Source organism: Suillus subalutaceus (genome assembly GCF_016647625.1).
Source record: "Suillus subalutaceus strain FC151 chromosome Unknown DFJ58scaffold_2, whole genome shotgun sequence".
Lineage (NCBI taxonomy): Eukaryota > Fungi > Basidiomycota > Agaricomycetes > Boletales > Suillaceae > Suillus > Suillus subalutaceus.
This window is the reverse complement of record NW_024540251.1, coordinates 777,465-803,625: the sequence shown is the minus strand read 5'-3', so window position 1 is coordinate 803,625 and position 26,161 is coordinate 777,465. Positions and strand designations below refer to the sequence as shown.

The 26,161-nt window shown below is 47.1% G+C and overlaps 10 protein-coding genes across 10 annotated transcripts; 7 read left to right on the top strand and 3 right to left on the bottom strand.

Moving 5' to 3' along the window:
• Positions 1-656: 656 nt before the first annotated feature.
• DFJ58DRAFT_183311 (uncharacterized protein) lies at positions 657-2,047 on the bottom strand. Its single transcript, XM_041379086.1, has 6 exons — positions 1,933-2,047; positions 1,801-1,880; positions 1,701-1,746; positions 1,624-1,644; positions 1,325-1,572; positions 657-1,272 (listed from the first exon to the last, which is right to left on the bottom strand). The coding sequence occupies exons 2-6, from the start codon at positions 1,822-1,824 to the stop codon at positions 943-945; spliced, it is 669 nt and encodes a 222-aa protein (XP_041250983.1). The 5' UTR covers positions 1,825-1,880; positions 1,933-2,047; the 3' UTR covers positions 657-942.
• DFJ58DRAFT_835955 (uncharacterized protein) lies at positions 1,959-3,071 on the bottom strand (the record flags this gene model as incomplete). The annotated part of the gene is made up of 6 exons (XM_041392266.1): positions 1,959-2,018; positions 2,105-2,145; positions 2,204-2,322; positions 2,609-2,665; positions 2,718-2,829; positions 2,864-3,071. 6 exons carry the CDS (start codon positions 3,069-3,071, stop codon positions 1,959-1,961), a joined length of 597 nt encoding a protein of 198 aa, XP_041250982.1.
• A 729-nt stretch (positions 3,072-3,800) lies between these two features.
• On the bottom strand, positions 3,801-4,833 carry DFJ58DRAFT_755590 (P-loop containing nucleoside triphosphate hydrolase protein). Its single transcript, XM_041388074.1, has 3 exons — positions 4,586-4,833; positions 4,325-4,527; positions 3,801-4,272 (listed from the first exon to the last, which is right to left on the bottom strand). Exons 1-3 carry the CDS (start codon positions 4,764-4,766, stop codon positions 3,982-3,984), a joined length of 675 nt encoding a protein of 224 aa, XP_041250981.1. The 5' UTR covers positions 4,767-4,833; the 3' UTR covers positions 3,801-3,981.
• Positions 4,649-6,592, top strand: DFJ58DRAFT_866001 (kinase-like domain-containing protein; the record flags this gene model as incomplete). The annotated part of the gene is made up of 9 exons (XM_041394173.1): positions 4,649-4,924; positions 4,980-5,050; positions 5,109-5,231; positions 5,282-5,378; positions 5,436-5,541; positions 5,596-5,932; positions 5,979-6,119; positions 6,169-6,302; positions 6,352-6,592. Exons 1-9 carry the CDS (start codon positions 4,897-4,899, stop codon positions 6,590-6,592), a joined length of 1,278 nt encoding a protein of 425 aa, XP_041250980.1. The 5' UTR covers positions 4,649-4,896.
• Positions 6,593-7,111: 519 nt separating this feature from the next.
• Positions 7,112-8,839, top strand: DFJ58DRAFT_755583 (cell differentiation family, Rcd1-like-domain-containing protein). Its single transcript, XM_041388073.1, has 6 exons — positions 7,112-7,518; positions 7,588-7,743; positions 7,805-7,911; positions 8,023-8,312; positions 8,368-8,437; positions 8,486-8,839. The coding sequence occupies exons 1-6, from the start codon at positions 7,182-7,184 to the stop codon at positions 8,543-8,545; spliced, it is 1,020 nt and encodes a 339-aa protein (XP_041250979.1). The 5' UTR covers positions 7,112-7,181; the 3' UTR covers positions 8,546-8,839.
• A 1,272-nt stretch (positions 8,840-10,111) lies between these two features.
• DFJ58DRAFT_740870 (fatty acid hydroxylase superfamily-domain-containing protein) lies at positions 10,112-11,603 on the top strand. The gene is made up of 3 exons (XM_041387107.1): positions 10,112-10,795; positions 10,845-11,175; positions 11,228-11,603. The coding sequence occupies exons 1-3, from the start codon at positions 10,236-10,238 to the stop codon at positions 11,345-11,347; spliced, it is 1,011 nt and encodes a 336-aa protein (XP_041250978.1). The 5' UTR covers positions 10,112-10,235; the 3' UTR covers positions 11,348-11,603.
• Positions 11,604-12,870: 1,267 nt separating this feature from the next.
• DFJ58DRAFT_755578 (uncharacterized protein) lies at positions 12,871-14,301 on the top strand (the record flags this gene model as incomplete). Its single annotated transcript, XM_041388072.1, has 6 exons — positions 12,871-12,889; positions 13,127-13,357; positions 13,397-13,581; positions 13,628-13,867; positions 13,893-13,959; positions 14,014-14,301. Coding segments are annotated over 5 exons (843 nt in total), but the record flags the coding sequence as incomplete, so codon positions are not given.
• Positions 14,302-17,812: 3,511 nt separating this feature from the next.
• DFJ58DRAFT_755567 (fatty acid hydroxylase superfamily-domain-containing protein) lies at positions 17,813-19,272 on the top strand. Its single transcript, XM_041388071.1, has 4 exons — positions 17,813-17,917; positions 17,983-18,526; positions 18,573-18,903; positions 18,958-19,272. The coding sequence occupies exons 2-4, from the start codon at positions 18,012-18,014 to the stop codon at positions 19,075-19,077; spliced, it is 966 nt and encodes a 321-aa protein (XP_041250976.1). The 5' UTR covers positions 17,813-17,917; positions 17,983-18,011; the 3' UTR covers positions 19,078-19,272.
• A 211-nt stretch (positions 19,273-19,483) lies between these two features.
• On the top strand, positions 19,484-21,615 carry DFJ58DRAFT_755565 (uncharacterized protein). The gene is given in 4 exon segments (XM_041388070.1): positions 19,484-19,690; positions 19,741-20,085; positions 20,105-20,593; positions 20,625-21,615. The coding sequence occupies 3 exon segments, from the start codon at positions 19,744-19,746 to the stop codon at positions 21,492-21,494; spliced, it is 1,701 nt and encodes a 566-aa protein (XP_041250975.1). The 5' UTR covers positions 19,484-19,690; positions 19,741-19,743; the 3' UTR covers positions 21,495-21,615.
• Positions 21,616-23,403: 1,788 nt separating this feature from the next.
• On the top strand, positions 23,404-25,067 carry DFJ58DRAFT_755559 (uncharacterized protein). Its single transcript, XM_041388069.1, has 10 exons — positions 23,404-23,773; positions 23,823-23,836; positions 23,888-24,038; positions 24,088-24,385; positions 24,435-24,453; positions 24,507-24,534; positions 24,581-24,599; positions 24,646-24,681; positions 24,736-24,760; positions 24,811-25,067. Exons 1-10 carry the CDS (start codon positions 23,630-23,632, stop codon positions 24,872-24,874), a joined length of 798 nt encoding a protein of 265 aa, XP_041250974.1. The 5' UTR covers positions 23,404-23,629; the 3' UTR covers positions 24,875-25,067.
• The last annotated feature ends 1,094 nt before the right edge of the window (positions 25,068-26,161 follow it).

Here is a 26,161-nt window from a genome sequence, read left to right as displayed (position 1 = left end):
TTTTGCAGCAATCACACCCTCCTAAGTTCAATGAACGAGAAATGCCACCCCCTCGAATACCTTCAGATTAGGAGAGAGACTTGTGAAACATCTGATACGCCACGAGTAGCAGATAACTGCATTGCCGTAATCTTTGAAGATACCAGTATCAGTGGTCATGTCTGGACTCTGAACATGCCGTAACTTTCAAGTACTGGTACACACTGCACAGAGTAAACACAGGTCTAAACTCCGCTCGGCTTTGCAGTCCAATTGTGTCGGCAGTCACGTGCACTATCCCAATATCTCCTGCTCATTCTGCAGATTAAGTACTACATTATATATATGATACACTAGTACTTCTTATACTTCATGAACACATATTTTTGCCATCGCTCAGGACTGCAAATTTCGGACCCATTGATCACTCAATTTCCAGGCACGAATGCACATGAACCAGACTTCATAACGGTTCTTACGAAAACGGTATTAACTACGTAGTGACTATGGGCAGAAAACTGAGGCAAAACCAAGATTTTGCCACGGTAGAATTCCTCAACTAACGTCATCATCAGTTCATGGACTCATACTATAATTATGCTACGACCTGTGTACAACGAGATCATGATAGTGCCTTTCCGTTCAGGAAATTGAGTTACTAATACACACGCCACCAAAATCCCCGGCATCAGAGGAGGGTTCTAGTCGTCACACTAGCCCCCAATGATCTAGAATGATATAAATGCAACTGAATCAGGATCTGGACTCTTATCTTGCGCAGAAGGCATCTGATATGGGCAGCGGACACGGGCCATGTTGCCAGGATAACTATAGCGGCCCAAATCGGAATTGCAATTGGTACGGTGGTGATGTCAGAAGTGCGGAAGATCACGATAGACAGTGTTGTAGCCAACAATATTATTCCGTCAGGGAATGAGGGAATGAATCACTACCCCATGGTATTTAGTTGGAGACACACCCCCAAATCAGGAATGTAAACAGCAGACTGAGCATCAGGACAAGGCGTTCAAGGCGCTCACTAGAACGTAGCATCCCAAGTATGAAGAGCGGGGTGTGGTGGATATAATAAATGATGAAAGTCAAGCGATTGAAGAGGATGCTTACCGAACATCTATGGGGGTATCGCTGGCTGACATTGACTTGTCTAGCAAAGACTAGTGTGACTATTAACGAACCCGTGGCACAAAGGGTAGACAAATAAGATACAAGAATTGCAGACGTTTGAGAGTGGACAAATGGGACCGCGATATTGACAGCAAGCATCACAGTAGACTAGCACAGACATTAATCTCGTGGACAAGCTGAAGCAATAAGTACAACTCACGAATACTGTGTATTCATTCCATTCACAATTGATTCTGTCGATTAAATTCTCACGGCGCTCCACTTGAACAACGCGATCATCGACCCGTGTTGTGTCAAGAGCCTTGCGATGAGCTTCAGGAGATCCAAACATAACAAGATTCACGACTTTAAAAAAGGTTTTCCATCTAGCGCTGAAATTTTGGGAAAATGGTGGCCCTGGTTCAAACCGGACACCTGATTGTCCAGACACTAAAAAGTTGGCGTCGCCTAGCAGAGTAATCAGGAAATGGGGTGCGCTCACTACCAGCATGAGCTCACAGATTCGTTTTATATATTGAGCTGGGATCAACGAACATATCAAAAGCAATCAACTGAACTTTTGTAATTGGGCTTACCAGTACTACACACAGAGTGCTCATAAGTACTCTTTGTTAGCACTACCTGAAAGACAATCAACAACTTCGGCCACCCTGGATTGGGGAATGTCATACTCACAAGGGGCTCCATAACGTCGAGCATCTTTGAAACATCGCCAGAGGAAAAAGGTGATTGGGATTCACTAGTAGTGATCTACTCTATTACGAGTCATTCTGGCACTGGGTAAACCGCTAACTAGTCGTTGCTCACCTGCCTGAGCATGTAAGATGATTTGTTTAAGTCACAACAGCAGCCTCCTGAAGAGAGCCTCGTTTGTTTGGAAACAAATGTGTTCCCTGTCAATATCATGATGCGTAAGTCATAGAAGGTAGGGAAGGGCTGTGAGAAAGTGTCAGTGCATTTACTTCGGCAAAGTACGTACGTGAGGCCATACAGACCAGTACTGTGATTCTAGTGCATACCCTGAAAGCAACGCGATGAGACAAGTTCCAATGCCAGATACCCTAAAGAAAGAACTCACTGACATGGTGTTTGCGTTCTACATCCGGCGTAGCTTTGTCTCCACGATATGTACGGCTTTTGAACCAGAAAATGACGTCTGTCATGATCAACAAAGTAGTAGCCAAACTTTTTGCCGCCCTGCATGAGCTTCAACGCTAGCTTGACGGATGGAGGCAAGACGATGCCTGCTTTGCGTGCTTCATTATGCGCCTGCTCGGAAGCCCACTGGTTGCGATTTGAGACTTTTGGACACTAGTACTGAAAACTCTCTGATGGACGATATCAGTCCGGTCATGCAGGAGGGCGATTTGTATGGGTGATAGACAAATAAAGACCCTTCCGGGTGTTTGAGCGGCTCCCATCCCGCTATCGGAGCAAGCTCTCTACGAGACGATGTGGCTAGCTCTCCCAACAGAATGCTTACTCTGGATTGTCGAAAGGGCCTCCCCCAACCTCGAGGTCATATATAATCCCTGGTGTACTGTGAATATGGATCATTATGAAAACGCGCCTAACAGATTCAATTTGCGTACCCCTTTACATCCGGCTCGTCGCATCGCCTAATCTCCGCGGGTGTGATGGGGCTCAGAGCCACGATATTTGTTTCGTCAGTTTCAGATTGGTACCCCTCACGATATAAACGTGCTTAAAGCACGGGCACAGTGAGAGTCACAGAAACCGGCAACTGCTCTTGTTCGATTAGGTGAGTGTTCGACGCTGAACCCCGCTCTTGACAAGTTCTCTCTCTTTTTGTTCATGACATCTTGCCAACGCCGGATAATTCGCAGGAGGATAGAGAGAATTTTGTATGAGCGAAGTGCAGTCTTCTTGACAATGAGCCTTAACCAGGTTACAAATATGCGGATGTATCGTCGAGGCATGACCATGGTGGTCATTTGAGCAGAGTACAGGAATTGTCTGCTAGTGAGCGAAAAGGTAGTAGAATGATAGTCTCACAGGGTCGTGCAAAGGACTTAAAAGCAAGTCGATGGTGTCAAATGCTAAGGATGGACTCATGCCTGCAGGCTGCCTCAACATTAGGCTGTGGGTCTGTGAGGCTAGCTCCGTCAGTATAGCACGCCCCCCCTGTCTCCCATAGTTAGAACACGGCTAATATTAGAAACCATAGGTGGCGCCATGCTGCGTAGTGATAGCAGGCTTGCTTGTGCTGCCAACGGACATTGACCAGGGTAGTCTGCACGATAAACACGTTGAAAAGAAGACGAGGGACAGGGCAACGCCTACGACGTGGACTCCAGCTGAGCGCCCCGTCAGTCAGTCCAGTATAAACACATGAAAACTCAATTATCATATTAATGAATGGGTGTCCATTTCTTGAGTGCGCAGATTATTCACGTCAGACGCGTTGTACATGACAAAGAGTAACAGAGCTTTTCCTTCTCAAGGTCGTCGTGGTCGGTTGTCATGGACCAACGAAATCTCGGCAATGGTGCCGAATGCATGTTGTCGGGCTGATGTCCAACCCGGGCAGAGTGCATGCTGTGCCTAGTAGAGTTGGGAGGCGCGTGCAGTCACGAGTCAAGGTTGCGACAGAGAAAGCGAACACTTAGGTTGGCAACGTTGACGTCGGCTTCAATACCAAGGCCGGGCGAAGAAGTTCCGTACCATAGACTAGCGGCATTAAACGGGATGCTGCGGAGGGGGCTATGTACTCCAGGCACATCTGCAAACTCGTCCCATTCCAACAGGACCGATCTATATATATGTAGCTAGTACGGGGATGATGTAAATATTGATGAGCCCAAATATTAATGTTTTGGGTATAAATAGAAAAATCTAATCATCCAAGGGAGGCATCTGATCCCCACTCGCATCCGACTCTCCGTTTGCAATTCTCTTTAACTTTTGATATGCTGTATCAAGATCATCATTAACGATGACGTAGTCGACCGAGCCAGGTTGACGAGCGTAGTCGATCTCTCTACGTGCGATTGCAAGACGACGTCGGATGGCATCTTCAGAATCTGTGGCGCGACCACGCAAGCGGTTATTTAGCACGGTCATGGAGGGTGGGGAGACGAAGACGACTGTGGCGTGGAGGGGCGTTTGCTTGATCTGTTGGACGCCCTGGGATATGGCATGTGAAGATAGGGCTTGAAAGAGAGTGAAAGAAATGTACCTGAACTTCGATGTCGAGAATACACCGCTTGCCTGTTGCCGCAACGTCTTGCACAGCTTGAATGGACGTCCCATAGAAATTGCCCGAAAACTGGGCATGCTCGATAAAAGCGGCCTCAGATATGAGGTTCTTGAAGTTATCGGCTGTGGTAAAGTGGTATGCTTTGCCATCTATCTCACCAGGACGTGGAGCGCGGGTAGTATCTTTGGGATGGGAACCAATTAAATGGTGTGAGAGGGTTTAGAAGGAAAGCCTCCGTACGCGAGACACTAAATCCAAAAGAGTTTGGAAATTCTTTAATGAGACGATTGATTAGAGTGCCCTTGCCTACTCCCGAAGGCCCAAATACGACTAGAGGAGGGACAGTCATGGATATCTGAGGGATACAAGCTAGCGCTGCTACAGCGATAAGACTTTTTATGATACCTAAAAATAAGTCCATAACAGGAATTATGTAATGTAGTCAAACAGTGTCACATGGAGCGTGACAGAAATATCACAATACCCCCCCTTTTGCTTACTTCATTCCCTCATCCTTACCCTCTTAATATAATCCCACCATCCTTTTCATTATGGGCGCCCTTTTGCTGTCGACCTCAGGTATGCTTGCCTTAATTCTACCTTGAACTAACCAATTCATCGTTATAGCCGGTAGATTTCGAAGGCGACGTTAATCTCTTTCACTTTGTTCTCTTGAGATGTGTCGGAAAGGGCGCATTTGGAAAGGTCTGTACCTGTTATACTTCAATTTTCGCTGCCAAACGAACAAGGTCCTCATTTCTAGGTTCGAATGGTCCAGCACAAACAGACCAGAGAGTTGTATGCCTTGAAATATATTAACAAGACAAAGTGTGTAAAGATGAAAGCAGTTGCAAATATCATTCAGGAACGAAGATTACTCGAGGAGGTTGGTACCTGGACAACAACATCTTCATCTCTCACTCATTCAACTGACAGATTGACCATCCATTCGTCGTTAACCTTCGTTATGCTTTCCAAGACGATGAAAACTGTTTCTTCGTCCTGGATCTCATGCTCGGTGGTGACCTAAGATGTACGTTGCCCTCGCTTTCTTCTACCTCTTCACTTAGTCCGTTTTCAACCCATTCAGTCCATCTCGAACGGTTAGGCTCGTTACCAGAGGACACAGTACGCTTCTACGTCGCAGAAATAGCTTCAGCCTTAGCCTTCCTTCATGAACACAAAATCATGCACCGGTATGTGTCATCCGATTCCGGATCTGTCTACCCCCTTCATAATTACCATACTAGTGATCTCAAACCTGATAACATTCTACTCGATGAACGGGGACACGCACACCTCACAGATTTCAATATTGCTGTACATTATAGCGAGCGCCGCATGCTTACCGGCATTGCAGGTAGCATGGCTTACATGGCTCCCGAGATCCTCGCTAAACGCGGCTATACTTACCCGATCGACTGGTGGAGCCTGGGCGTCTGCGCATACGAGCTTCTCTTCGGTCGGAGACCCTTCCGTGGAAAGACAAATACCGACTTGACCTACAGCATCAGCAAAGACAGCTTACGCTTTCCCGACGATGCCGATAAGAAATGTTCGCGAGCAGGCATGATGGCGTTGAAAGGGGTGAGTGGATCATGCCGCCTACCCTCTTATGCTGATTTCCGTGCAGTTCTTGGACCGCGATCCTTCCAAGAGACTGACGTGCAAGCAAAATGATGGTTATGAAGTAATGCAACGACACCCCTGGTTCCATCCGATAGACTGGGCGACACTCGAAGCCAAAGAATTACCGCCACCGTTCACTCCTGATGTGAGTCCTTTTTAGTCCGAACAATATTCGCTCTCTAAGTCCTCCGCAGTCAAAGAAGGCAAACTTTGATGCATCGCACGAATTGGAGGAATTGTTACTCGAAGACAATCCATTGAAGGCTAAAGCACGGAAGACGCGAGATGTTAACACGCTGAGTGCCGAAATGAGACAGATGGAAGAGCAGTATGCAATTTCACCCCATTTTTCCTCGTATCCTCTTAATTTAACATAGGTTCGCATCATATGACTTTAAGAAGATGCTCCGGCGATCATACTATCCCCAGAATCAACAGATCGTATCAACGATCACCGCAACTTCCTCCACAGGCGGATTCGTATCAAGTCGACCCGTAACGCCCGTAACAGACTCACCGGCCGAAGGCGTCGTACACGAGCACTACGAAAGCGAGTTCGATGGCGACGATGTCCGAATGGAGAAGATGCCCCGGGTCCTAGAGAAGAACTACTCGTGATCCGTTTCCCACCCCCACCCCAACCCGCCAGACGAAATGACGACCGCTGACGATATATCCCCCATGTATCTTGTCGATATGTACGCACCCGATCCCATACTCGCCCCATCCATTCATTTCGGGGACCTAATCTTGGTTGCTCACATTCCTTATCATCATCTCACTTCAAGTGCGCTGCTCACTGAATACCTTCGCTTTGTTCAACATAGCACAAACGAGTTCGTTCTGACACCCGATACCGTCATTGTCATTTGTTCTATGAACGTTCCTTTGTAGTTATTGGATTTTTCTTTGGCTTTTGGTTTTTGGGGGAGTCAAGTCTTTCTTTCAATTTGTTTTTCTTTTCTTTTACAGTTCTTCATCTATTTAGCGCTAGTTTGCTGGCTAGTCATGTGGTTGTGGATTTACACAGTTTGCTATACGACGCCTGGACTTGCGTATACTATCAACCCATTAATCGCGATTCGTTGCTGTAGGGTCCGGATATTTGTAAAGTTAGCTTACTAAGCAGACACTCGTCAGGACAATCGCCCCACCCACACTGCACATTACTAGCGGTTCGCATCACTGACCACACTTACCAAAAACCATGGCCATGGCGGGGCTCATCTCCCCCAAACCGCTCTCATACCTCCAGCATGCTGGGCAATTCAACCCATACCAGCAACAGCAACAGCAACAACAGCAGCAGCAACGCTTAGCAGGGTCCGCGCTCTCCGGGTACTCCGACACACACATGCATACTCAGAGCCATACGCCCTCCCTGCACCCACACCAGCACATCATGGGTCTTCAAGAAGAGAGCAAGATATATAATCTTGTTATTGACCTCACTGATCCTAATGCGCGCGAGGCTGCGTTGCTAGAGTTGAGTAAGAAAAGGGAGCAGTATGAGGAGCTTGCGTTAGTGCTTTGGCATTCCTTTGGTACATATTTTGAGATGGTTTTGTTGGTTTACTGACGCTGATTGATGTGGTTTGGTTGGAATGGTACAGGTATCATGCCAGCGCTATTACAAGAAATAGTATCCGTCTACCCCCTCCTCTCCCCTCCGAACCTCACAGCGCACGTATCAAACCGAGTATGTAATGCCCTTGCATTGCTCCAGTGCGTGGCTTCGCATCCGGACACGAGACAGTTATTTTTGAATGGTGAGTTCTGTGCTTGGGTTGGGTGGTAGGGTTTGGGTTGACTTTTTGGTTTCGATGACAGCGCATATCCCGTTGTTTTTATACCCGTTCCTGAACACGACCTCGAAAACGCGGCCGTTTGAATACCTCAGACTTACTTCCCTGGGCGTTATTGGCGCCCTCGTCAAGGTTCGTCTCTTCCCCTCCCACCTCTCTCTCACCTCCACGTATTCCTCCCCAATCCAACCTCCAATCCCAATTCCAATTTCAAATACTAAACCCAAATATCACAACCCCTAGCAAAACGACAACAACACAGTCATCCACTTTCTCCTCTCGACCGAAATCATCCCCCTCTGCCTGCGCATAATGGAAACAGGTTCTGAACTCTCTAAAACGGTCGCCATCTTCATCGTCCAAAAGATCCTACTCGACGAAACGGGTCTCACGTACATTTGCCACACTTACGAGCGGTTTTATGCCGTTGGGACAGTTTTGAGCAATATGGTGAATCAGCTGGTGGAAACGCAGGCTGTGAGGTTGTTGAAGCATGTCGTGAGGTGTTATTTGAGGCTTAGTGACAATATGAGGTGGGTTTTTTGTTTTAGGTGTGGGTTGGGTAGGCGGGGCTGATGTGATTGACAGGGCGAGGGAAGCGCTAAGGGCTTGTCTCCCTGAACCGCTGCGCGATCAGACATTCAGCGTTCTTCTCAAGGTTCGTCTGCATTCTTCACCAGAGAGCGTCGCTGATACGGGTCAATAGGGAGACATGGTCACCAAACGATGTCTGACAACTCTTTTAAACAACCTCAACGAGCAGTGATGCTCGCCCCGAACTAGATCTATCAAAACGACCCACTCACGAATCCTAAAATTCGGACTACTCTTATGAGATCTGATGCTTCTTTTTTTCCGAACTGTTACGGACTGTCACCACCTCTTGACCGACTGGTGATTGTATTCGCACTTTTGTCTCTTGTACCAACGCAGGCCCTTGCTATCTAAAACACGTACTAATTGTTGATTATCTGAGTAGAGCATTGCATTTGTATCTACCTTATGAATACCTGAAATTTACCGGGATGCGGTTCTCGAGGATTACAAGACTGGAAGGTTGCTAGTCTCCACTAACCAGATCTGGATATAGACGAAAACAGTCGTCTTTATTTGAGGACTTTGTGCGCACCTGAACTTTGCAGTTGTCATTTGCTTCAGGCCGGCATTCTTCGTTTTCACCGCAGCCTGATAACATGGTCACAAGTGTTAAACGCCATGTATTAGGTCCGGACATGTTAAAATAAACCTCCGGAAAGCACGTCAGCATCAAAGTCATAAGACTCAGAACTATTATCATTGCAGCTGTGGCAAAGACAGCCACCATCGGCGTCCGTCAACGCCCATCCAAATCAACAGCAACCGTTATCTGAAGCCGCTCCACAGTATCGCCCATCAGATTCCTGCACTTCGCTAGTCGGAGCGTGTATGCCGATACCACAGCCGGCTCGCAGTATGAGAACCTTCCCAAGGAACGAATGATCCCCACATCCCAAATTGATATTCTCAAGCTCTAGAGCGCGAAGCGAAGGATACGATGTACATGAGCTCTGCTCGTCTCCAACCAGGAGCGCAGTGAGCAAGCCTTGAATAGGGTGTCGTCTAGATGGATACTTTCGAGCTCCAAAGGGCACACACGGATAATGTAACCGTGTCTTCGTCAATATGAGCGCCACGTTGCTCAACGAGGGCGGTCTTGCTTCCATATACGGAAACAGAAAGCGTTATCGATGCATCGATGAGGATCTGTGGAAGTAATCAGTCTAGCTCTTACAAAATTTCACAGAAAAACATTACCTCTCGTTGTCCCAGAGCGAGTCTCCATGAGTAGGAAACTATTCTACTTTGATCCTGTACGGGAACGAGTAACTGAACATCAAAAGGATAAAGGCGTTAGCGGTGGCATGACTCGCAATGTACAAAGGACGTACTAGTAGTAACTAGCCGCAGTGATCAAAACGAGTGTGCAGGCTGTCCGAATTGGATCCAGGCTGGGTGCAAATTATCCTGATAAGCCAAGTACTAGTACCGTACACTGGCATATGACGTGCACCGCCAACTCGGGTCGAATTCCTGTTCCTTCAATCATGAAATGAACGAGCTTGAGCGTGTCCAGGTCAATTTGCGAACAAGTGTTCCTCGTTCTCACCGTGGCCCAGTAAAACGCTCACGAATGTTAAATTTAACACTGCGGTGCGGACTTGAACTTGCAGAACCCAAAGTTTGAATGGAGCAAACTTAGTCATATTTCGACACAGGTTTGGAATTGAAGCGTTTGGATGGAGATTTTGCGCTGGCGTTGACGTTGTCTTGGACTTGTAATGAAGAGTGAGAGATTTATTCTCTCTGAAAAACTCCGATGCCGATGACTTGGGCGCGATATAATTACAAGCCTATATAAGCCACATCAAACTTTCGAACCCTCAACACGGGTTTTTGACCACATTCGTCGACTCGTGATGGGCGAACTCTTCTCGTACGGTTTCTTCGGAGGGCCGTCAACATTAAACTCAACGTGCCCATCTTTCGTAACTGGAGAAACTGTATGCCTTCCCCCAGTTAAAATTCCATTCTACTTCTCCCTCCGCCAGGAGATATTCGACGGCATTCCAGACACATACATCGCACTCGCTGCCCCTGTGCTCGCTTATTGGCTTCTTTCTTTTGTATTTTACTGCCTTGACATCTCTGGCTGGCGATGGCTTGATAAATATCGTATTCACGAGTCAGAAGAGGTCAAATCCAGGAATTTGGCTACCCCTTGGGAGGTCGCACGAGCTGTCCTACTCCAACACGCGACGCAAACTGTACTGGGCTTAGCATGGTTGATAGAATCGCCTGAAATATCGGTTGCGCGGTGTCAGAGCGAGATAGAGGCCTTGGGAGGAACACTGGTATGGGTCGTGCGGCATCTCTTGGGAGAGGAGATAGGAATGAAGTTTTTGGAGTCGAGAGGGCCTGGGGTGACCCAATGGCTGTACTGGTGGGGAATTCCAGCTGCACAGATGTTATTCGCATTGTGGGTGTCGTTCAAAATCCGGCATGACTTACCTCTAATATCTACCCAGGTTCATCGTCGATACCTGGCAATACTTCCTCCATCGCTCGATGCACACGAACAAATATCTCTACAAGAAGATCCACTCTGTGCATCATAGACTCTATGTCCCCTATGCCTTTGGGGCATTATACAACCATCCCTTGGAGGGGTTCTTACTGGACAGCGTAGGCGCAGCACTCGCAGAGCGCCTATCATACCTTTCAGTGCGACAAACTATTTTCCTCTTTGCGTTCAGCACGTGTAAGACTGTCGACGATCACTGCGGATACAATCTCCCCTTTGATCCATTACAGATGATGAGTGGAAACAACGCAGACTACCATGATATACACCATCAAGTATGCTCCTGTATTACCATCTACTCCTGTGCAGTGCTGATGACGCGTACAGGCCATCGGAATCAAATCAAATTTCTCACAGCCTTTCTTCGTCCATTGGGATGTCCTCCTCGGGACGCGCATGACCAGAAAAGATATTCAAGCACGCAGGGAAAAGGTCAAGAAAACGTGATGCACCGATTTCGATGTTATGCCATATAGATTCCTGGATTTTTGGTTTTCGTCTTGTCAATCTTTATTCAACGAATTCAATTCGGGACTACACGATTCGCTCATGCAACCTAATGTTTTTCCTTCATCACCTTTTTTGCTGTATAATTCTAGGTTATGAGAGCTACGATAATGTTTGTGATCTAACTTCCTTCGCAATGACAATAGCCCCTATTTACACATCATGAGAAATTGTATTGTCTTCATTACTGGAAAAAGAACGCGTGCTTTGCAAGGGAAACAGATTTTGACTCTGTTGTAGTAACCACTTGACTAAGACCAGTTAGACAGGCCTCCGAGGAAATCGTCCATGAGTGAATGTCAAGGTAAGACCAGTTAAGATGAAGAAACCATCCCCATGAGTGAATGTCAACAGTGTGTTCCGATCGATCTATCGGGGGGAAACAAACTTGTCGTCGGCATGTTTGATTCTGTTGCGGTAACCACCTTGCTATGATAAGACCAGACCTCCAAAGACACCATCCATGAGTGCTAGTGAATCTTGAATCAAATTCCGATAGAAAAAAACCTTGTCGTCGGCAGGTTTTGCAAATTTGAACCGACGCTTAGTAGCACAGTCCAAGAGACAGATTCAGATTCTGTTGTGGTAACCACTTTCCACGAGCGAATGCTCAAGGCGTGGTATTAAAAGGAAAAAAGATTGTTGAGCAGGTTTCGAACCTGCAACAGATTTTTGTCCTGTCATGCCTACCACTTGGCCAAGAGTGATTAATACCTAGCTGTAGTACGAATCGAAGAGAATCACATAGGATTAGCCAACGCAAAACGAAACAAAAAGACCATGTACTAGTAGTTCGATGGGCACCACAGGAACTTGAAGCGAGGTCGGGCTGGCGCCGGCGATAGCTATTATTCTCACGAGGGGAAGTCTGGGGAAGTATAGCCACAATTATGGGCTGCCAAGTACTTTACTCACGTCCACTCAGTGATAAATAATCCTCACATTCATTCGACATTCTTCGCCGGGAAGTGAGAGCCGTGACGAGTTTACGCTGCGAATATTGTAGAGCGTTGCGGCTACTTTTAATTGCGGCTAGTCTAGCCTCAACGATCACGGAAGATCACCCGCGTTCCTAATACTTAATTGTATTCAGCAGATCACTGCGAAGAGCATCGGAAAATGATACTGCAAAGCCTGCAACTGACCAAGGTAGAGTTGTCCGCATACTTAAAGTGAGCACATCATGTATTCCTTTCCCTTGAGCTATATGATATTCTGTAGAGTGACACGACCGGTCTTAGATGGATTTTGTTCACCATTCCCGCACAATAAGCCAATTTCATGGCTTTACTAAAAGGCATTTTACATTGGCTGTGCGAAAAACTCGCCGACAAAAGTGTTTAACACCAGGTTGCAGATGTTGACTGCGGGGCCAAGTTCCTGGAAGTTCCTGAGGAGGCTTAAGCAGCTTTACTTCTCCTATCACGCAATTATCCGAGTCGTTGTTCTGGGAGTGGAGTTCCCGAAGAGGCTTAAACAGTGTGCCTGCCTCCCACATCACGCAGCTTTCATCTTGATCGTTGCAATCGGGTCAAAAAATGCAACTCATGAACTTTGAATGTGCGCTTTCGAGTTTCTTGGTGGTGTAGGGGAGTATTTATGCCGGTAGTTCTGCCAACAACACTGGAGCGTTCCAGAGAACTCTCTTCCTCGTCAGCATGAACTTGATCTGTCCGGCCTTCGTGATAGGCGAGACCGTATACCTTCCCCCAATTAGAATCCCATTCTATTTTTTCTCTCCGCCAAAGTATATTCAATGGCATTCCAGACACCTACGTCGCACTTGCTGCGCCGGTGCTCACTTTTTTGCTCATGTCTCTCACGTTCCATTGTCTTGACATCTCTAACTGGCGATGGCTCGATAAATATCGCATCCACGAGTCCGAGGAAGTCAAATCCAAAAACTTGGTAACGCCTTGGGAGGTCGCACGCGCCGCCATATTCCAGAATGTGATGTAAACTCTGGTAGGTTTAGCATGGTTGACAGAGTCGCCAGAGGTCTCGGTTGCGCGGTGTCAAAGCGAGATGGATGGCTTGGGAAGAACGCTGGTCTTGGTCGTGCGACGGCTCTTTGGTAAGGAGATGGGAATAAAAATATTGGAGCTGCGGGGCCCTGAGATGACCCATTGGTTGTACTGGTGGGGAATCCCAGCTGCACAGATCTTGTTCGCGATGTACTTGCCATTCAACGTCTCCTGATTCCCTCTGATGTTTTTCTAGGTTTGTCCTCGACACTTGGCAATACTTCCTCCACCGCTTGATGCACACAAACCAATATCTCTACAGAAAGATCCACTCAGTGCACCACAAACTTTACGTTCCTTATGCCTTCGGGGCATTTTACAGCCATCCTTTCGAAAGCCTTTTGCTAGACACCCTAGGCATAGCCGTTGCAGGGCGAGTCGCCTGTCTTTCTATACGACAGGCCATTTTCCTCTTCACGTACAGCACAGGCAAGAGGTGTCGATGATCATTGTGGATACAGTTTCCCATTTGGTCCCTTCCAATTGATCAGCGGAAATAATTCAGACTATCATGACATACACCATCAGGTATGCCCCTTTACTACCGCCTGTCCTCGAAAGCAGCGTTTATGAGGTGTACAGGCCGTCGGGATCAAGTCAAATTTCTCACAGCCTTTCTTCGTCCATTGGGATGTGCTCCTCGGTACGCGCATGACCAGAGAAGATATTAAAGAACGTAGACTGAAAGTAAAGACGACGTAATGTCTTGAACCCAATTATGGCATATAGAGATCTGAAGTTTGGTTTTCGCCCGTGTTATATCAACAAGTACTATAATTTTAATGAATGATGTTCTAACTTACGAATTCTTGATTATGGCCTCCGTTCACACGAAATGACGAATTGTATTACATTCACAAGAGCCGACTTTCATGCTTTGCATGCGCGTATACCACCTACCACGGATACTCGAGTGGTGTAGATAGCCCCTATTTACGCATCATGAGAAATTGTATTGTTTTCATTACTGACAAAATACTGCGTGCTTTGCAAACTGTACACATATGTTGAACTTGAAGTTGTGATGCTGTTCAAGATTCGACATTCTTCCCGCAATGACGCCGATACCTGAAGCACGTGGACCAAGAGAGACCAAGTAGGAAAAGGTGAGCCGAAGCGGAAGCTGGAAGATAACTGAGCGGCTTGATGGTATTGCAACAGAGGCCAATTCGTGCCGAACACTTAGAAACGTGGACCCGAGTGTTTCGCATTACACAGTTCGGCCAATATTTCCGTACGGTACTGCATCCTGTTGAACGTCATACTTTGCCACAGTGGCGCTAAAACAGAGCAAGCACTGACTCGTTTATACAATACCTGCAGTCATGGACGCGGTGTATGTGGAACGCGCTCCGTTTGCAAGTGGTGCGAAGACAGTCCTGCACGAAATACAAGTCCTCAGAGGAAATTAGCGAAGAGAAGAATGAGTGTCTCACGATCGTATAAGGTCCCTCGTGCACTCGGTAGTCAGGTCCAATCCGTAGAAGGCGTGCAGGGCAGCCGCAAGCATATCGGGCGCTGGCCACATGCGTACACATGAAAAGTGATATCAGGAGAATGAGAAGAAACCGACTGCATGTACATCCTTTTATCCTCTGCACATGTGTGGCGAGATTGGCAACTGGGACAACCTAGTACGCCACATTACAGTGTGACGCAGCCTCTTGGGTTTCTCTGACAGCACAACAAGTGGCGGAAAGTGAGTCAGAGGGTATAGTTCCATTTCCTCGTGTCCGATCGGTGGGGCGATACTTCTATGAAGAAGAAAAAACAAAATATAAGCATGCCATGAGAGTAGTGAGCACTGAGCAGACTCGGCTGACCTGTTTGCTCGACGATTGATCCAGAAAGCAGAGGTGCTAGGTATGTTACCGCAAGCATCTGTGAGCATTTGAAAAGGTTACGGTGAGAAGACATGGAGGTGCGGGGCAAATGTCTTGTAACTTGTCAATGTGGGTCACATCCGGGTGTCACTGGCACAACCCTGGTTCTGCCGTGTTCTGCCAGTCCTGCCGGCAGAACTGCTTGCAAATAGTTCTGCCCACAGCACTAACATTATGCATGTTTAACGGTGGTCGTAACACAATCAACTCACGAAGGTTGGTTTCACTTGGTCAGGTGATATTGCAAGTACATTAAGAAATCGAGAGTGATGAATGAGAATAACTTACAGTAAATAAACAGTGAACGAGCTTGATGGAATAAACACCTAGTGGCAGCATATGAATGGTGTTTAAGTTCTCGGCATCGTATTCTCGTTGGATCATCTTCTAAAACGCCCATAAATTATGGATGATAACTGGAAAACTTTCTAAGGAAAAACTGAAACCATCGTGGGGCGCAAAGGGTGGATTCCTTTTCATGGACAGGCTATCACATTCAAGGAGCGATGGCTGGGCCAAGTGAAGATGGACCTCCGAGGATCTATACACCGCAAAAATGGTGTCAGTAGGTTTCGAACCAACTCCAAGGGAAACAGAATTTCATAGACTCTGTTATGGTAGGCCAAGACCAGTTAGATAGGCTTCCAAGGAAATCGTCCATGAGTCAATGTCAAGGTAAGACCAGTTGAGATGAACATCCGGCCATGAGTGAATGTCAAAGTGTGTTCTGAATCCCGATAGATAGGGGGGAAACTTGTCGGCATGTTTGACAGATTTTAATTCTGCTGTGGTAACCACCTGGCTATAACTTGAAGACCACTAGTTAAGATAGACCTCCAAGGAAACCATCCATGAGTGAATCTGTAAATTCCGATAGAAAAAAAAACCTTGTTGTCGGCAGGTTTTGAACCGGCACTAGTACAATCCAAGACACAGATTTAGATTCTGTTTTGGTAACTACTTCAGCCAGGACCGTGACGAAGTTGAGATGGTACTTCGAGGAAATCATCCATGAGCGAATCTTCAAGCTAAGCGTGTTCCGATACCCGTCATTTGGCAAGTTTCAAACATGTCGGTGCCAGTTGGCTATGACTACTTAACATAAACCTTAAAGGATCCATCCACGAGCGTATGTTCGAGGCGTGGTATTGAAAGGAAAAAGATTGTAACGTTGAGCAGGTTTCGAACCTGCAACAGATTTCTGTCCCATCACGCTTGGTAACCACTTGGCTAAGACTGATCAAGTCTGTGGTATGAGTCGAAGAGAATCACATAGGATTAGCCAACGCAAAACGAAACAAAAAGGCAATGTAGCTCGATGGGCATAGGGTGTGACATGGGTGAGGGCCACCCGGGTACCCGCCCGGGTGCCACCCGCGGATGGAACGTGGGGCGGGTGGTACGGGTGGCGGGTGGCGCGGGTACGGGTGAGAGCATTTGCTAAAGTCGGGTACCCGCAGGTACCCGCGGGTGGTCTAGTACCCCAACGAGAAATGATTGACGGCCGAATGCCCTGAACCAGACTCGTCAAAATCAAGCTCGATGAGGTAAGTACCAAGTGACAGACCTCATAAACTAGTTTCAGATGAAACCCGTGATAGTCTGACCCGTACGGGTGCGGGTAGGCCTTCAGAGTGCCACCTACCCGCGGATTGGGTACGGGTGCCACCCGGGTTCACCCATGTTGGAGTAGGGGACCCCGGGGGTAGGAGCCGAGTGGCAGCCGAGTAGCACCGTAGTTTAGCGAGCCATTCAGTGTCCTTCGGGCTTTGTCGTAGCGTAGTGCTCTTCACCACTTCTTGCCTTGCTCGCGACACGCAGGCACACAGTCGCGGATACACCGCTCCAATGTCACACCCTAGATGGGCACAAAACATAAGTACAAGGAATAAACGAGGTCGGGCTGGCGCCGGTGCCGTTATGTTGCCAGCTATTATTCTCACGAGGGGAAGTACAGCCACAATGATGGGCCAACTTTGCCAGGTACTTACTTTACTTACGTCCGTTCAGGAATCAGGGAGTGGCTTGATAAATATTAACCCTCACATTTCGACATTCTTCTGGAGGTGAAAGCTGTGACGAGTTTCCGCTGCGAATATTGTGGAGGCCAGTCCAGCCTCAACGATCACTCGCGTAAGTCGCGTTCCTAATACTTAATCCCATCAGGACAGTTGTATTCATCAGATCCGATCCTGCCAAGAGCATCGGAAAATGATGCTGCACAGCCTGCAACTGGCTGCAATTCCTGAGCTTGGAAGGAGGATGCACTTACAAAGGTTGAATCGGACCAAGGTAGGGACAATGTGATCCGCATACTTAAAGTGAGCGCATCATGTATCCCTTTCCCTTGAGCCCTATGATATTCTGTAGAGTGACACGACTGGTCTTATGATGGATTTTGTTCTCCATCCCCGTACAACATTCCAATTTCAAAGGCATCTTAGATCAGCCGTGCGGAGAAAATGCCCTGAAGTTCCTGAGGAGGCTTAAGCAGTGTTACTCACTCCCATCATGCAATTCTCCAAATCATTTTGATCGTTGTTCCAGGTTTACGAAGAGGCTTAAGCAGTGCCTTCCTCCGGTTTCACGCAACCCTGAATGCAGTGCGCTTTTGAGTTTCTTATGGTGTAGGGAGTATTTATGCCAGTAATCCTGCCAACAACACTAGAACTTTCCAGAAGACTCTTCCTCGTCAGCATGAACTCGACCTGCCCGGCTTTCGTGATAGGCGAATCCGTATGTCTTCCCCCAATTAGAATCCCATTCTACTTTTCTCTCCGCCAAAGTATATTCGATGACATTCCAGACACCTACGTCGCACTTGCTGCGCCGGTGCTCACGTTTTGGCTCATGTCTCTCATGTTCCACTGTCTTGATATCTCTAGCTGGCGATGGCTCGATAAATATCGCATTCACGAGTCCGAGGAAGTCAAATCCAAAAACTTGGCAACGCCTTGGGAGGTCGCACGCGCCGTCATATTCCAAAATGTGATGCAAACTCTGGTGGGTTTAGCGTGGTTGACAGAGCCACCAGAGGTCTCGGTTGCGCGGTGTCAAACCGAGATGGAGGGCTTGGGAAGAATGTTGGTCTTGGTCGTGCGACGTCTCTTTGGGAAGGAAATGGGAATGAAAATATTGGAGCTGCGGGGGCCTGAGATGACCCATTGGTTGTACTGGTGGGGAATCCCAGCTGCGCAGATCTTCTTCGCGATGTACTTGCCATTCAACGTACCGTGACTCCCTCTGATGTCTTTCTAGGTTTGTCCTCGACACTTGGCAATACTTCCTCCACCGCTTGATGCACACAAACCAATATCTCTACAGAAAGATCCACTCAGTGCACCACAAACTTTACGTTCCTTATGCCTTCGGGGCATTCTACAGCCATCCTTTCGAAGGCTTCTTGCTAGACACCCTGGGCATAGCCATTGCAGAGCGAGTCGCCTGTCTTTCTATACGACAGACCATTTTCTTCTTCGCCTACGGCACAGGCAAGGGTGTCGACGATCATTGTGGATACAGTTTCCCATTTGATCCTTTCCAATTGATTAGCGGAAATAACTCAGACTATCATGACATACATCATCAGGTATGCCCCTTTACTACCGCCTGTCCTCGAAAGCAGTGTTTACGAGGCGTACAGGCCATCGGGATCAAGTCAAATTTCTCACAGCCTTTCTTCGTCCATTGGGATGTGCTTCTCGGTACGCGCATGACCAGAGAAGATATTCAAGAACGTAGACAGAAAGTAAAGACGACGTAATGCATTAAACCCGATTATGGCATATAAAGATCTGAAGTTTGGTTTTCGCCCGTTGTTATATCAACAGCTACGATAATTTTGGTGAATGATGTTCTGACTTGCGAATTCTTGATTATGGCCTCTGTTCACACAAAATGATGAATTGTATTACATTCACAAGAGCTGACTTCATGCTTATGGGTTTGAGTCAATTTTTGAAACCGTTATCGATCGTTATCAGCCGTTATTAATATCTCACGGTGATCATGAATCAAGTCGATTTAAACGACGAAATTCACCTCAGGGTAAATGTCATAAAATTAGGGTTAGTGCAAGAATTAAGGATGGTCAGCGCGGGAAGATTCCATTAATGACAATATTAGTATTCCGGGCCACCAATACTTATAGTACTTACTTATGGATAGAACCCATAACATACTGTGGCGGGAACAGGCCATCTGGAGCTTGTTGAAGCATACTCTACTTTCAACGTCTCACTTCCCGCTCGCAATTCGACCCAGAACACGCTGAAGCTTGTCCATTTCGCGATCGGGGGGGCACAACACAACATACTACATACATAACGCAAGCTTCAGTGTTCCAAATTCATTGATTTGCATCCAGCCAACAAGAGGTAATTTTCTGACCGATATTTCGCATGGACTAGGCTGATTACCCCCGTAGGTGATGACGTTTTCTACTTCCCTAGATATTATTCCTAGAACGAGGTCCACCGTCATTGAGCACTGTCGCGCGACTTGCAGCCACGTCGACAAAGACATAGCCGGATTCAACGAGGACATGGGTGGCCTTCGCTCTCGCAGGATCACTTTCTCCTGTATATCTTGGCTTCCACCCGAGATTCTCACTACTGTCTTCACATACATCGTAGAAGAGGACACTCTCAAGAGTCATACGGGCACACCCCGCCCTTGTGCTGCTCCTATTTCCATGATAATCACGCACGTCTGCAGGCACTGGCGCCAGGTGGCCCTCGAGTGCCCTACTCTTTGGGCCTCTCTCAATTGTGTCTCTGCTAATTGGCTAGACATTATGTTTGAGAGATCGAAGAAAAGCCGCTTTGGTTGTCATCTACAAGTCACCGGGCTCGTTGCAAAAATGTTTCCAGCGGATTTTTTCACAGTTACCTCGAATCAAATTCCTCCAGTTGTGCTCATATCCGTGGGAGGTCAATCGCATTTTGGACCGCTTATCATCGCAGCCCGCACCGTCGCTTCAAACATTCAAATTTTCGGTTGCGAGGAAATCTCACACAAGAGTCATCAGGCCCATATCGGATGCTATTTTTCAAGGACAAGCCCCCCTACTTCGGAGCGTTGAGCTTACAGAGTGCACCTTCAGCTGGACGTCCTGTATCTTTAGTGGGCTTCGAACTCTAGATTTGAGACGAATAGGATCCGCCTCTTATCCTACTCTATCGCAGCTCCTGTCAGCTCTGAGACGTATGCCTGAGTTGGAGCAGCTTACGCTTGGGCTGTCGTCCAGAATTTCTGATGACGCCGAGCTCTCCGACCAAGTTCCACTCACTCGGTTGAAAAGTATAGCAGTTGGATGCCTGCACCCTCCGAAATGCTGTATCTCTCTTCTCATGTCTAGCCTTTCCCGTTAATGTCAAGATCTCTCTCAATCTCGCGCCAATTGGAAGCTGTCTTTCTGACCTATTTTCGGCCATGTACAAGGATCCTGGCGGACCTGGTCATATCCTTCGGTCAATGCGCGCCAGTCTTTCGTACCATACATTCGGCGTCCAATTCGGCACATCAACGGCATTCAAATCTGAGTATTTTTGGGACCCTCGTGACGATGATATACCACTCTCAATTCAATTCAAATGCAGCTCATCCACTAGAAAGCCACCCATCATATTTGATATGTGTCAGATGGTCCCTCGTCGCCAAATTCAAAGCTTGTTTGTGACTTCCTCCCTTTACCTCCGAGACGATTTCTGGCGTGTAGGGTCCGCTGACCTTCCGGAGCTCGAAAGTATCCAGCTGAGCGGGACCTGTAATATTAGAAGCCTGGTCGCTGTGCTACAGAGCGGAGGCACACAAAGTTCGGATATGGCGTATCCCTCGCTTCATGGTCTAGAGCTTGAGAATATCGACTTTGGATGCGGTGAAGCTGAAGAACTTCAGGACATTGTCATAATGCGAGCCAGTCATGGTGTCGGTATACACGAACTCCGACTAGTGAAGTGCAGGAATTTGATGGACGATAGGGTGCAGCTCCTTAAGGAAGTGGTTACAAACGTCGATTGGGACGGGCATGAAGAAGGCTTGGTGGGCGGCGACGGTTCGGGCGGTGGCTGTCTTTGTCACATTTGCAGGGATGAATCTTCTGGGGAGGACTATATGCAGGCACTATTACATTCTGATTATGATTATGATCCTGATTCTGATACATATTCGGAAGATTAGTTTCTGTTCGACTGTATAGATCTGGGACAAGTTATGATCTTAGTCGAATATCCGCTACTTCGCTCATTTAGCCGCATCACAAATCCCTTCTTCTCTCATACGAAATTCGGTTGATAGAAACATGCCTTAACTTGTAATTTCTTTCTCACATGTATCATCCAATCTTTTAGCTGTACATGTAACTGAGTCAAACTGTCTGGAGTTCAGTGCTGAACAGCCTGAGGACTCGAGATCGGGTCACTGCATATTAAGAATTAAAGAGAACCGCGCGCAAACGGAGTTACGCACGGTACCGGCACTCCCAGTCTCGCACGCAAAACGAATTGTGAAAGTCACAAGACGACTCTGGAACAGGCGACTAGAACGAAATTTCTGGTTCGTACGCACTATTTAGAGTTACATCAGCCACCATTCCAGGTCCCACCTGGTATATTCCCCCTATCAATGTACGAGGTAGAATATCTTGGCGCGACTTTCATTGCCTTTTCGTGATACTGTTGAGGGTAATAAAGATCCTGCAAGGAGTTCTTTTCTCATCTCACATGTGTGGACCGCGTTACAGAAGATGACCACTGAAACACAGTGATAATCTAGACTAGCCTGTACAGCTATAAGATTCTGCGTGTTGATGCTGTCGTGCAGGCGCGTCCAGAGAGGGGTGAGATGAGAATAATGTTAGATGCGGGTGGTAATTGCGAGGTTTCGAGCCTCTACAACTCACGCTAAATATGACCATGGCTAACAAAGGCTATCCATCGACTGGTTTAGAATCAGCAGATTATTCTGATCCCAAAGACTCCTTACGAATCCGCCACTGCTTCTGCTCCGCTGCGTTACCAGTTAAACCGCCTCCGCCTCCTCCCAGGTCAGACTCGCTGGGTCGATTATCCAGTTCGAGGTGACGAGATAGCACGTCAGTGACGATTGAACGCAAGGATATACTATCCATGATCCTGAAAGACGCTGTCAGTCATGGAGATTGACTTTGATGAGAAAGGACGAACAGCATTATGCGATGTGGGATACAATTAACTTTGAAAGTCCTCCGTTGCAGGACGGGTAGCGGTTTAGGACGCGAGAAGCGAGACCTTTCGACCCCAATGCGCATCCAAAGCACACGCACGTTACGAGTTGGTTGAATGGATGACCGGAGTCAGTGAAATACATCCTGGTTTCATAAGGGAGTATGGCCAGGGCAGCGACGTACGCGAGATATGATGTTCGGACAAGTTCCGAGTCGAGGACGGGGCAGAAGTATACGTTGGATCCTGACGCGTGCACCATGGTGCTTAGTAGGTCTACGGCTCTTCAGCGTAAGTTGCATGCACAATTCAGTCGAGGCCTCACGTACCAAGATAAGAGTTCATAGTCGCATCCCTCAAAATGCTGTGATCAATGGGTATGATCTCGCGTTGCCTGTTGGCCCACCACCGGTGTGATGCAAACACGAACCGTGGATGATCGGATGGAACCTACACGCAACGGCCTTCCGCGTTCTGAGGAAGTTGATCATAAGGTCAGCGACCAGCAAGATAATCACTTACCCATTATGAAACCTCCTCGACCGTCGCTGTGACAGGTAAGGTCGAATATGGTAGTCCACATCATGGTTGTGGTCAGCTCCGTGTCGTGAAGTCTACATGAACAAAATCATTGTATTTGTCAGTTAGTACTAGGTGTCTCAAGTTCGATCGACTCGATCGCTGACAAGTGTTCAAGTCGTGTTTTATCAGCGGGGAAAAAATCTTTCGTACCTAAAACGTCGCGGTTTTTTAAATAGGGTGCGTGGTCTATCACTCGCACAATTGTTGTTATTATGAAGTCGATCATTACACAACTCGAATGAGCTAAATAATTATGTGGCGCAACCGAGCGCCTCCATGAATTACATAATAAGCAGTCCCTGTCAGAAACTTTCTATGGACTCCAGATGCCGATACATCATGATATCCCGAGACATATTTATGAATGTATTTCGAATATGTCCCCCAATTAGACCAGCATCTGTCGCGGACTCTTATTTGACTGTGTCTCAGGTGAGTTATAGCTATTGCTTGTTGGGACACTGATCAAAGACCCCTATATCACGGACGATAAAACCCACGTCAAATCAAGAAAAACAACCAACTTCCGTCATGATTACCTTTGACCCTCGCCTCGTTATTGGACCGATGCAAGTTGGTGCGCTTTTGAGCGCAGGGTTCTACGGCTGCTTTGTTGCCCAAACCTTTATGTATTTCAAACTGTTCCCAAAAGATCCTCCGACCTTGAAGATCATTGCAAGTTTTTATTGCATCGTGATACAATCATGTTCTTACGTCTGGACAGGTGACAACTGTGGCGTATGGTTTGCCCTTCTACTAGTGCACCTCGCGCTCTGACATGTGTTTCAGGGCATTTCAACTGGGACACTTTCTCTGTTTAATTGTCACGCTGTGGACCATGACGGTTACCTCATATACTCATCCATCCGTTCTCAACACTCTTCCCATCGCAGCGGACATACTGATATTGCTCAGTAGCTTTACGTGCTCTACTGTGCAGGTAAGTGTGTCAAGTTTCAGCATATCTCACATGCCCAACGAATAGTCAGTTATTTTACAGCCATAGGCTCTGGAAGCTTTCCGGTTTCCCAATATTGTTCATTATTTCAGGAACATTATGTGTGGTCGCGCAGACTGTAGCTTTCATCCTCGTTATCCACGCATTTCTCATGTCCAGCCTCGAAGCATTCCAGAATCAACAGCACGTCATCATCTTACTCGCATCTACCTCTCGCGCGGCAGCTGACATCTTCACTACCCTTGGTATTGCCGGGACTCTGAAGAAGAGATCATCGGGCACTGTGTCGATGGCTACAATAGCTGACCGGTTAATTGCGTGGGTACTCGGTAGGCGGCGCACATTCTGAATCATTTTAATTCTTACAATTGACCGTAGAAACTTGTTTGGTAGCTAGGTAGGTCTTGTAATTCTTGTTCATGTGCTTTTGCGATCTTGAATCGTTGGAAGTTTAGCGACGTTTTCAATCGCCATTTTGGTAAGTTCCATTCTGCTAATTTCGGCTGACACTGAATACATTTCAGCTCCTTACGTTACAAAACAGTTGGTGCATTTGTTTTGCCACATTTCACAAAACTCAACTTGTTAGGTGTCTGGTTTGGTCTATATATTATCAACGCCAATTGTAATTTGAGTTGTATCGTTTTCCGCGAGCAAACTCTGACTTATTCTTCAATAGTAATTGCGAATTCGCTATTGGCATGGTATGATCTTTTCACTTCTGGCACAAAACATGTTAATCACGGGCGGGCAGGTTCAATCGCCGGTATTCACCGGTCCGCGATGAAGTTGTCTCGAGCATCCAGTTCGCCGAGTGATCTATTTCGATTTTTTCCTAATACTTTCTCAAGTCGTGCATTGCATGAAGAAGTAACGGAGAGGATAAGCGCGATGTACATTTGTTCTGCTCGTCGATCTTTCAACATGAGGATAGTATGTAATTCAGACCAAGAACAAAAGGATTTTATGCAGACCATTTTCTCTGTGCACGCCCATAAGCGCATGTGATACCTGATGATGTTGTATTCTTCGATACTTGTGCACCACGTTTATGTCGAATGACTTAACTATACATTCTTGCACTACTGAATTCGAGCCGTATCACGTCATGGGGGGCAACAGCGGGGAAATGTGTGGTGGAGAGGCGCGGGATGCTGATGTTTGCAGGATCATGGACAAATACGAACGTGTGCATCGATGAGAATTTAAATATTGACATTTAATATACCTTATGTTTCTGAGACGATCCACACGAGACGAGAAGGTGAATTCTATTTCATGGACAGACTATCACATAAAAAGGAGGTTTCGGCGCAATGTCTGGACCTAGTTAAAACGGAGCTCTGAGGATCTATACACTGCAAAAATGTTGTCAGCAGGTTTCGAACCGTCTGCAAGAGAAAAGATTTTGATTCTGTTGTGGTAACCACTTGGTTAAGACCAGTTAAGATGAGCCTCCGAGGAATCCATCCATGAGTGAATGTCAAAGTGTGTTCCGATAGAAAAAAACCTTGTCTTCGGCAGGTTTCGAGCCTGCGCAAGTCCGACAGAAACATATTGCGATTATGTCGTAGAGATCACTTTGGCCAGGCGAAGTTGAAATGAAGCTCCGGGGAAATGACCATCAGTGAATCTTCAAGGCGTGTTCTGAGACAAAAAAAACGTCGTCGGCAGGTTTTGAACCTACACTGGTACAGTCCAAGACACAGATTTCGATTCTGTGATAGTAACCACTTTGGCCAAGGCAAAGTTGAGATGAACCTCTGAGGAACTGTCCATCAGTGAATCTTTAAGGCGTGTTCGGATAGAAAAAACCTCGTCGGAAGGTTTCGAACCTGCACTGGTAGTGTCAGTCGAAGAGACAGATTTCGATTCCGTTGCAGTAACGACTTTGGCCAGGGCGAAGTTGAGATGAGCCTCTGAGGAACCGTCCATCAGTGAATCTTCAAGGCGTGTTCGGAAGGAAAAAAAACTCATTGGCAGGTTTTGAACCTGCACTGGTACAGTCCAAGAGACAGATTTTGATTATGTTGCAGTAACCACTTCAGTCAGGGCGAAGTTGCTCCGAGGAATTGGGCGTGTTCCGATAGGAAAAAAATCAGTGG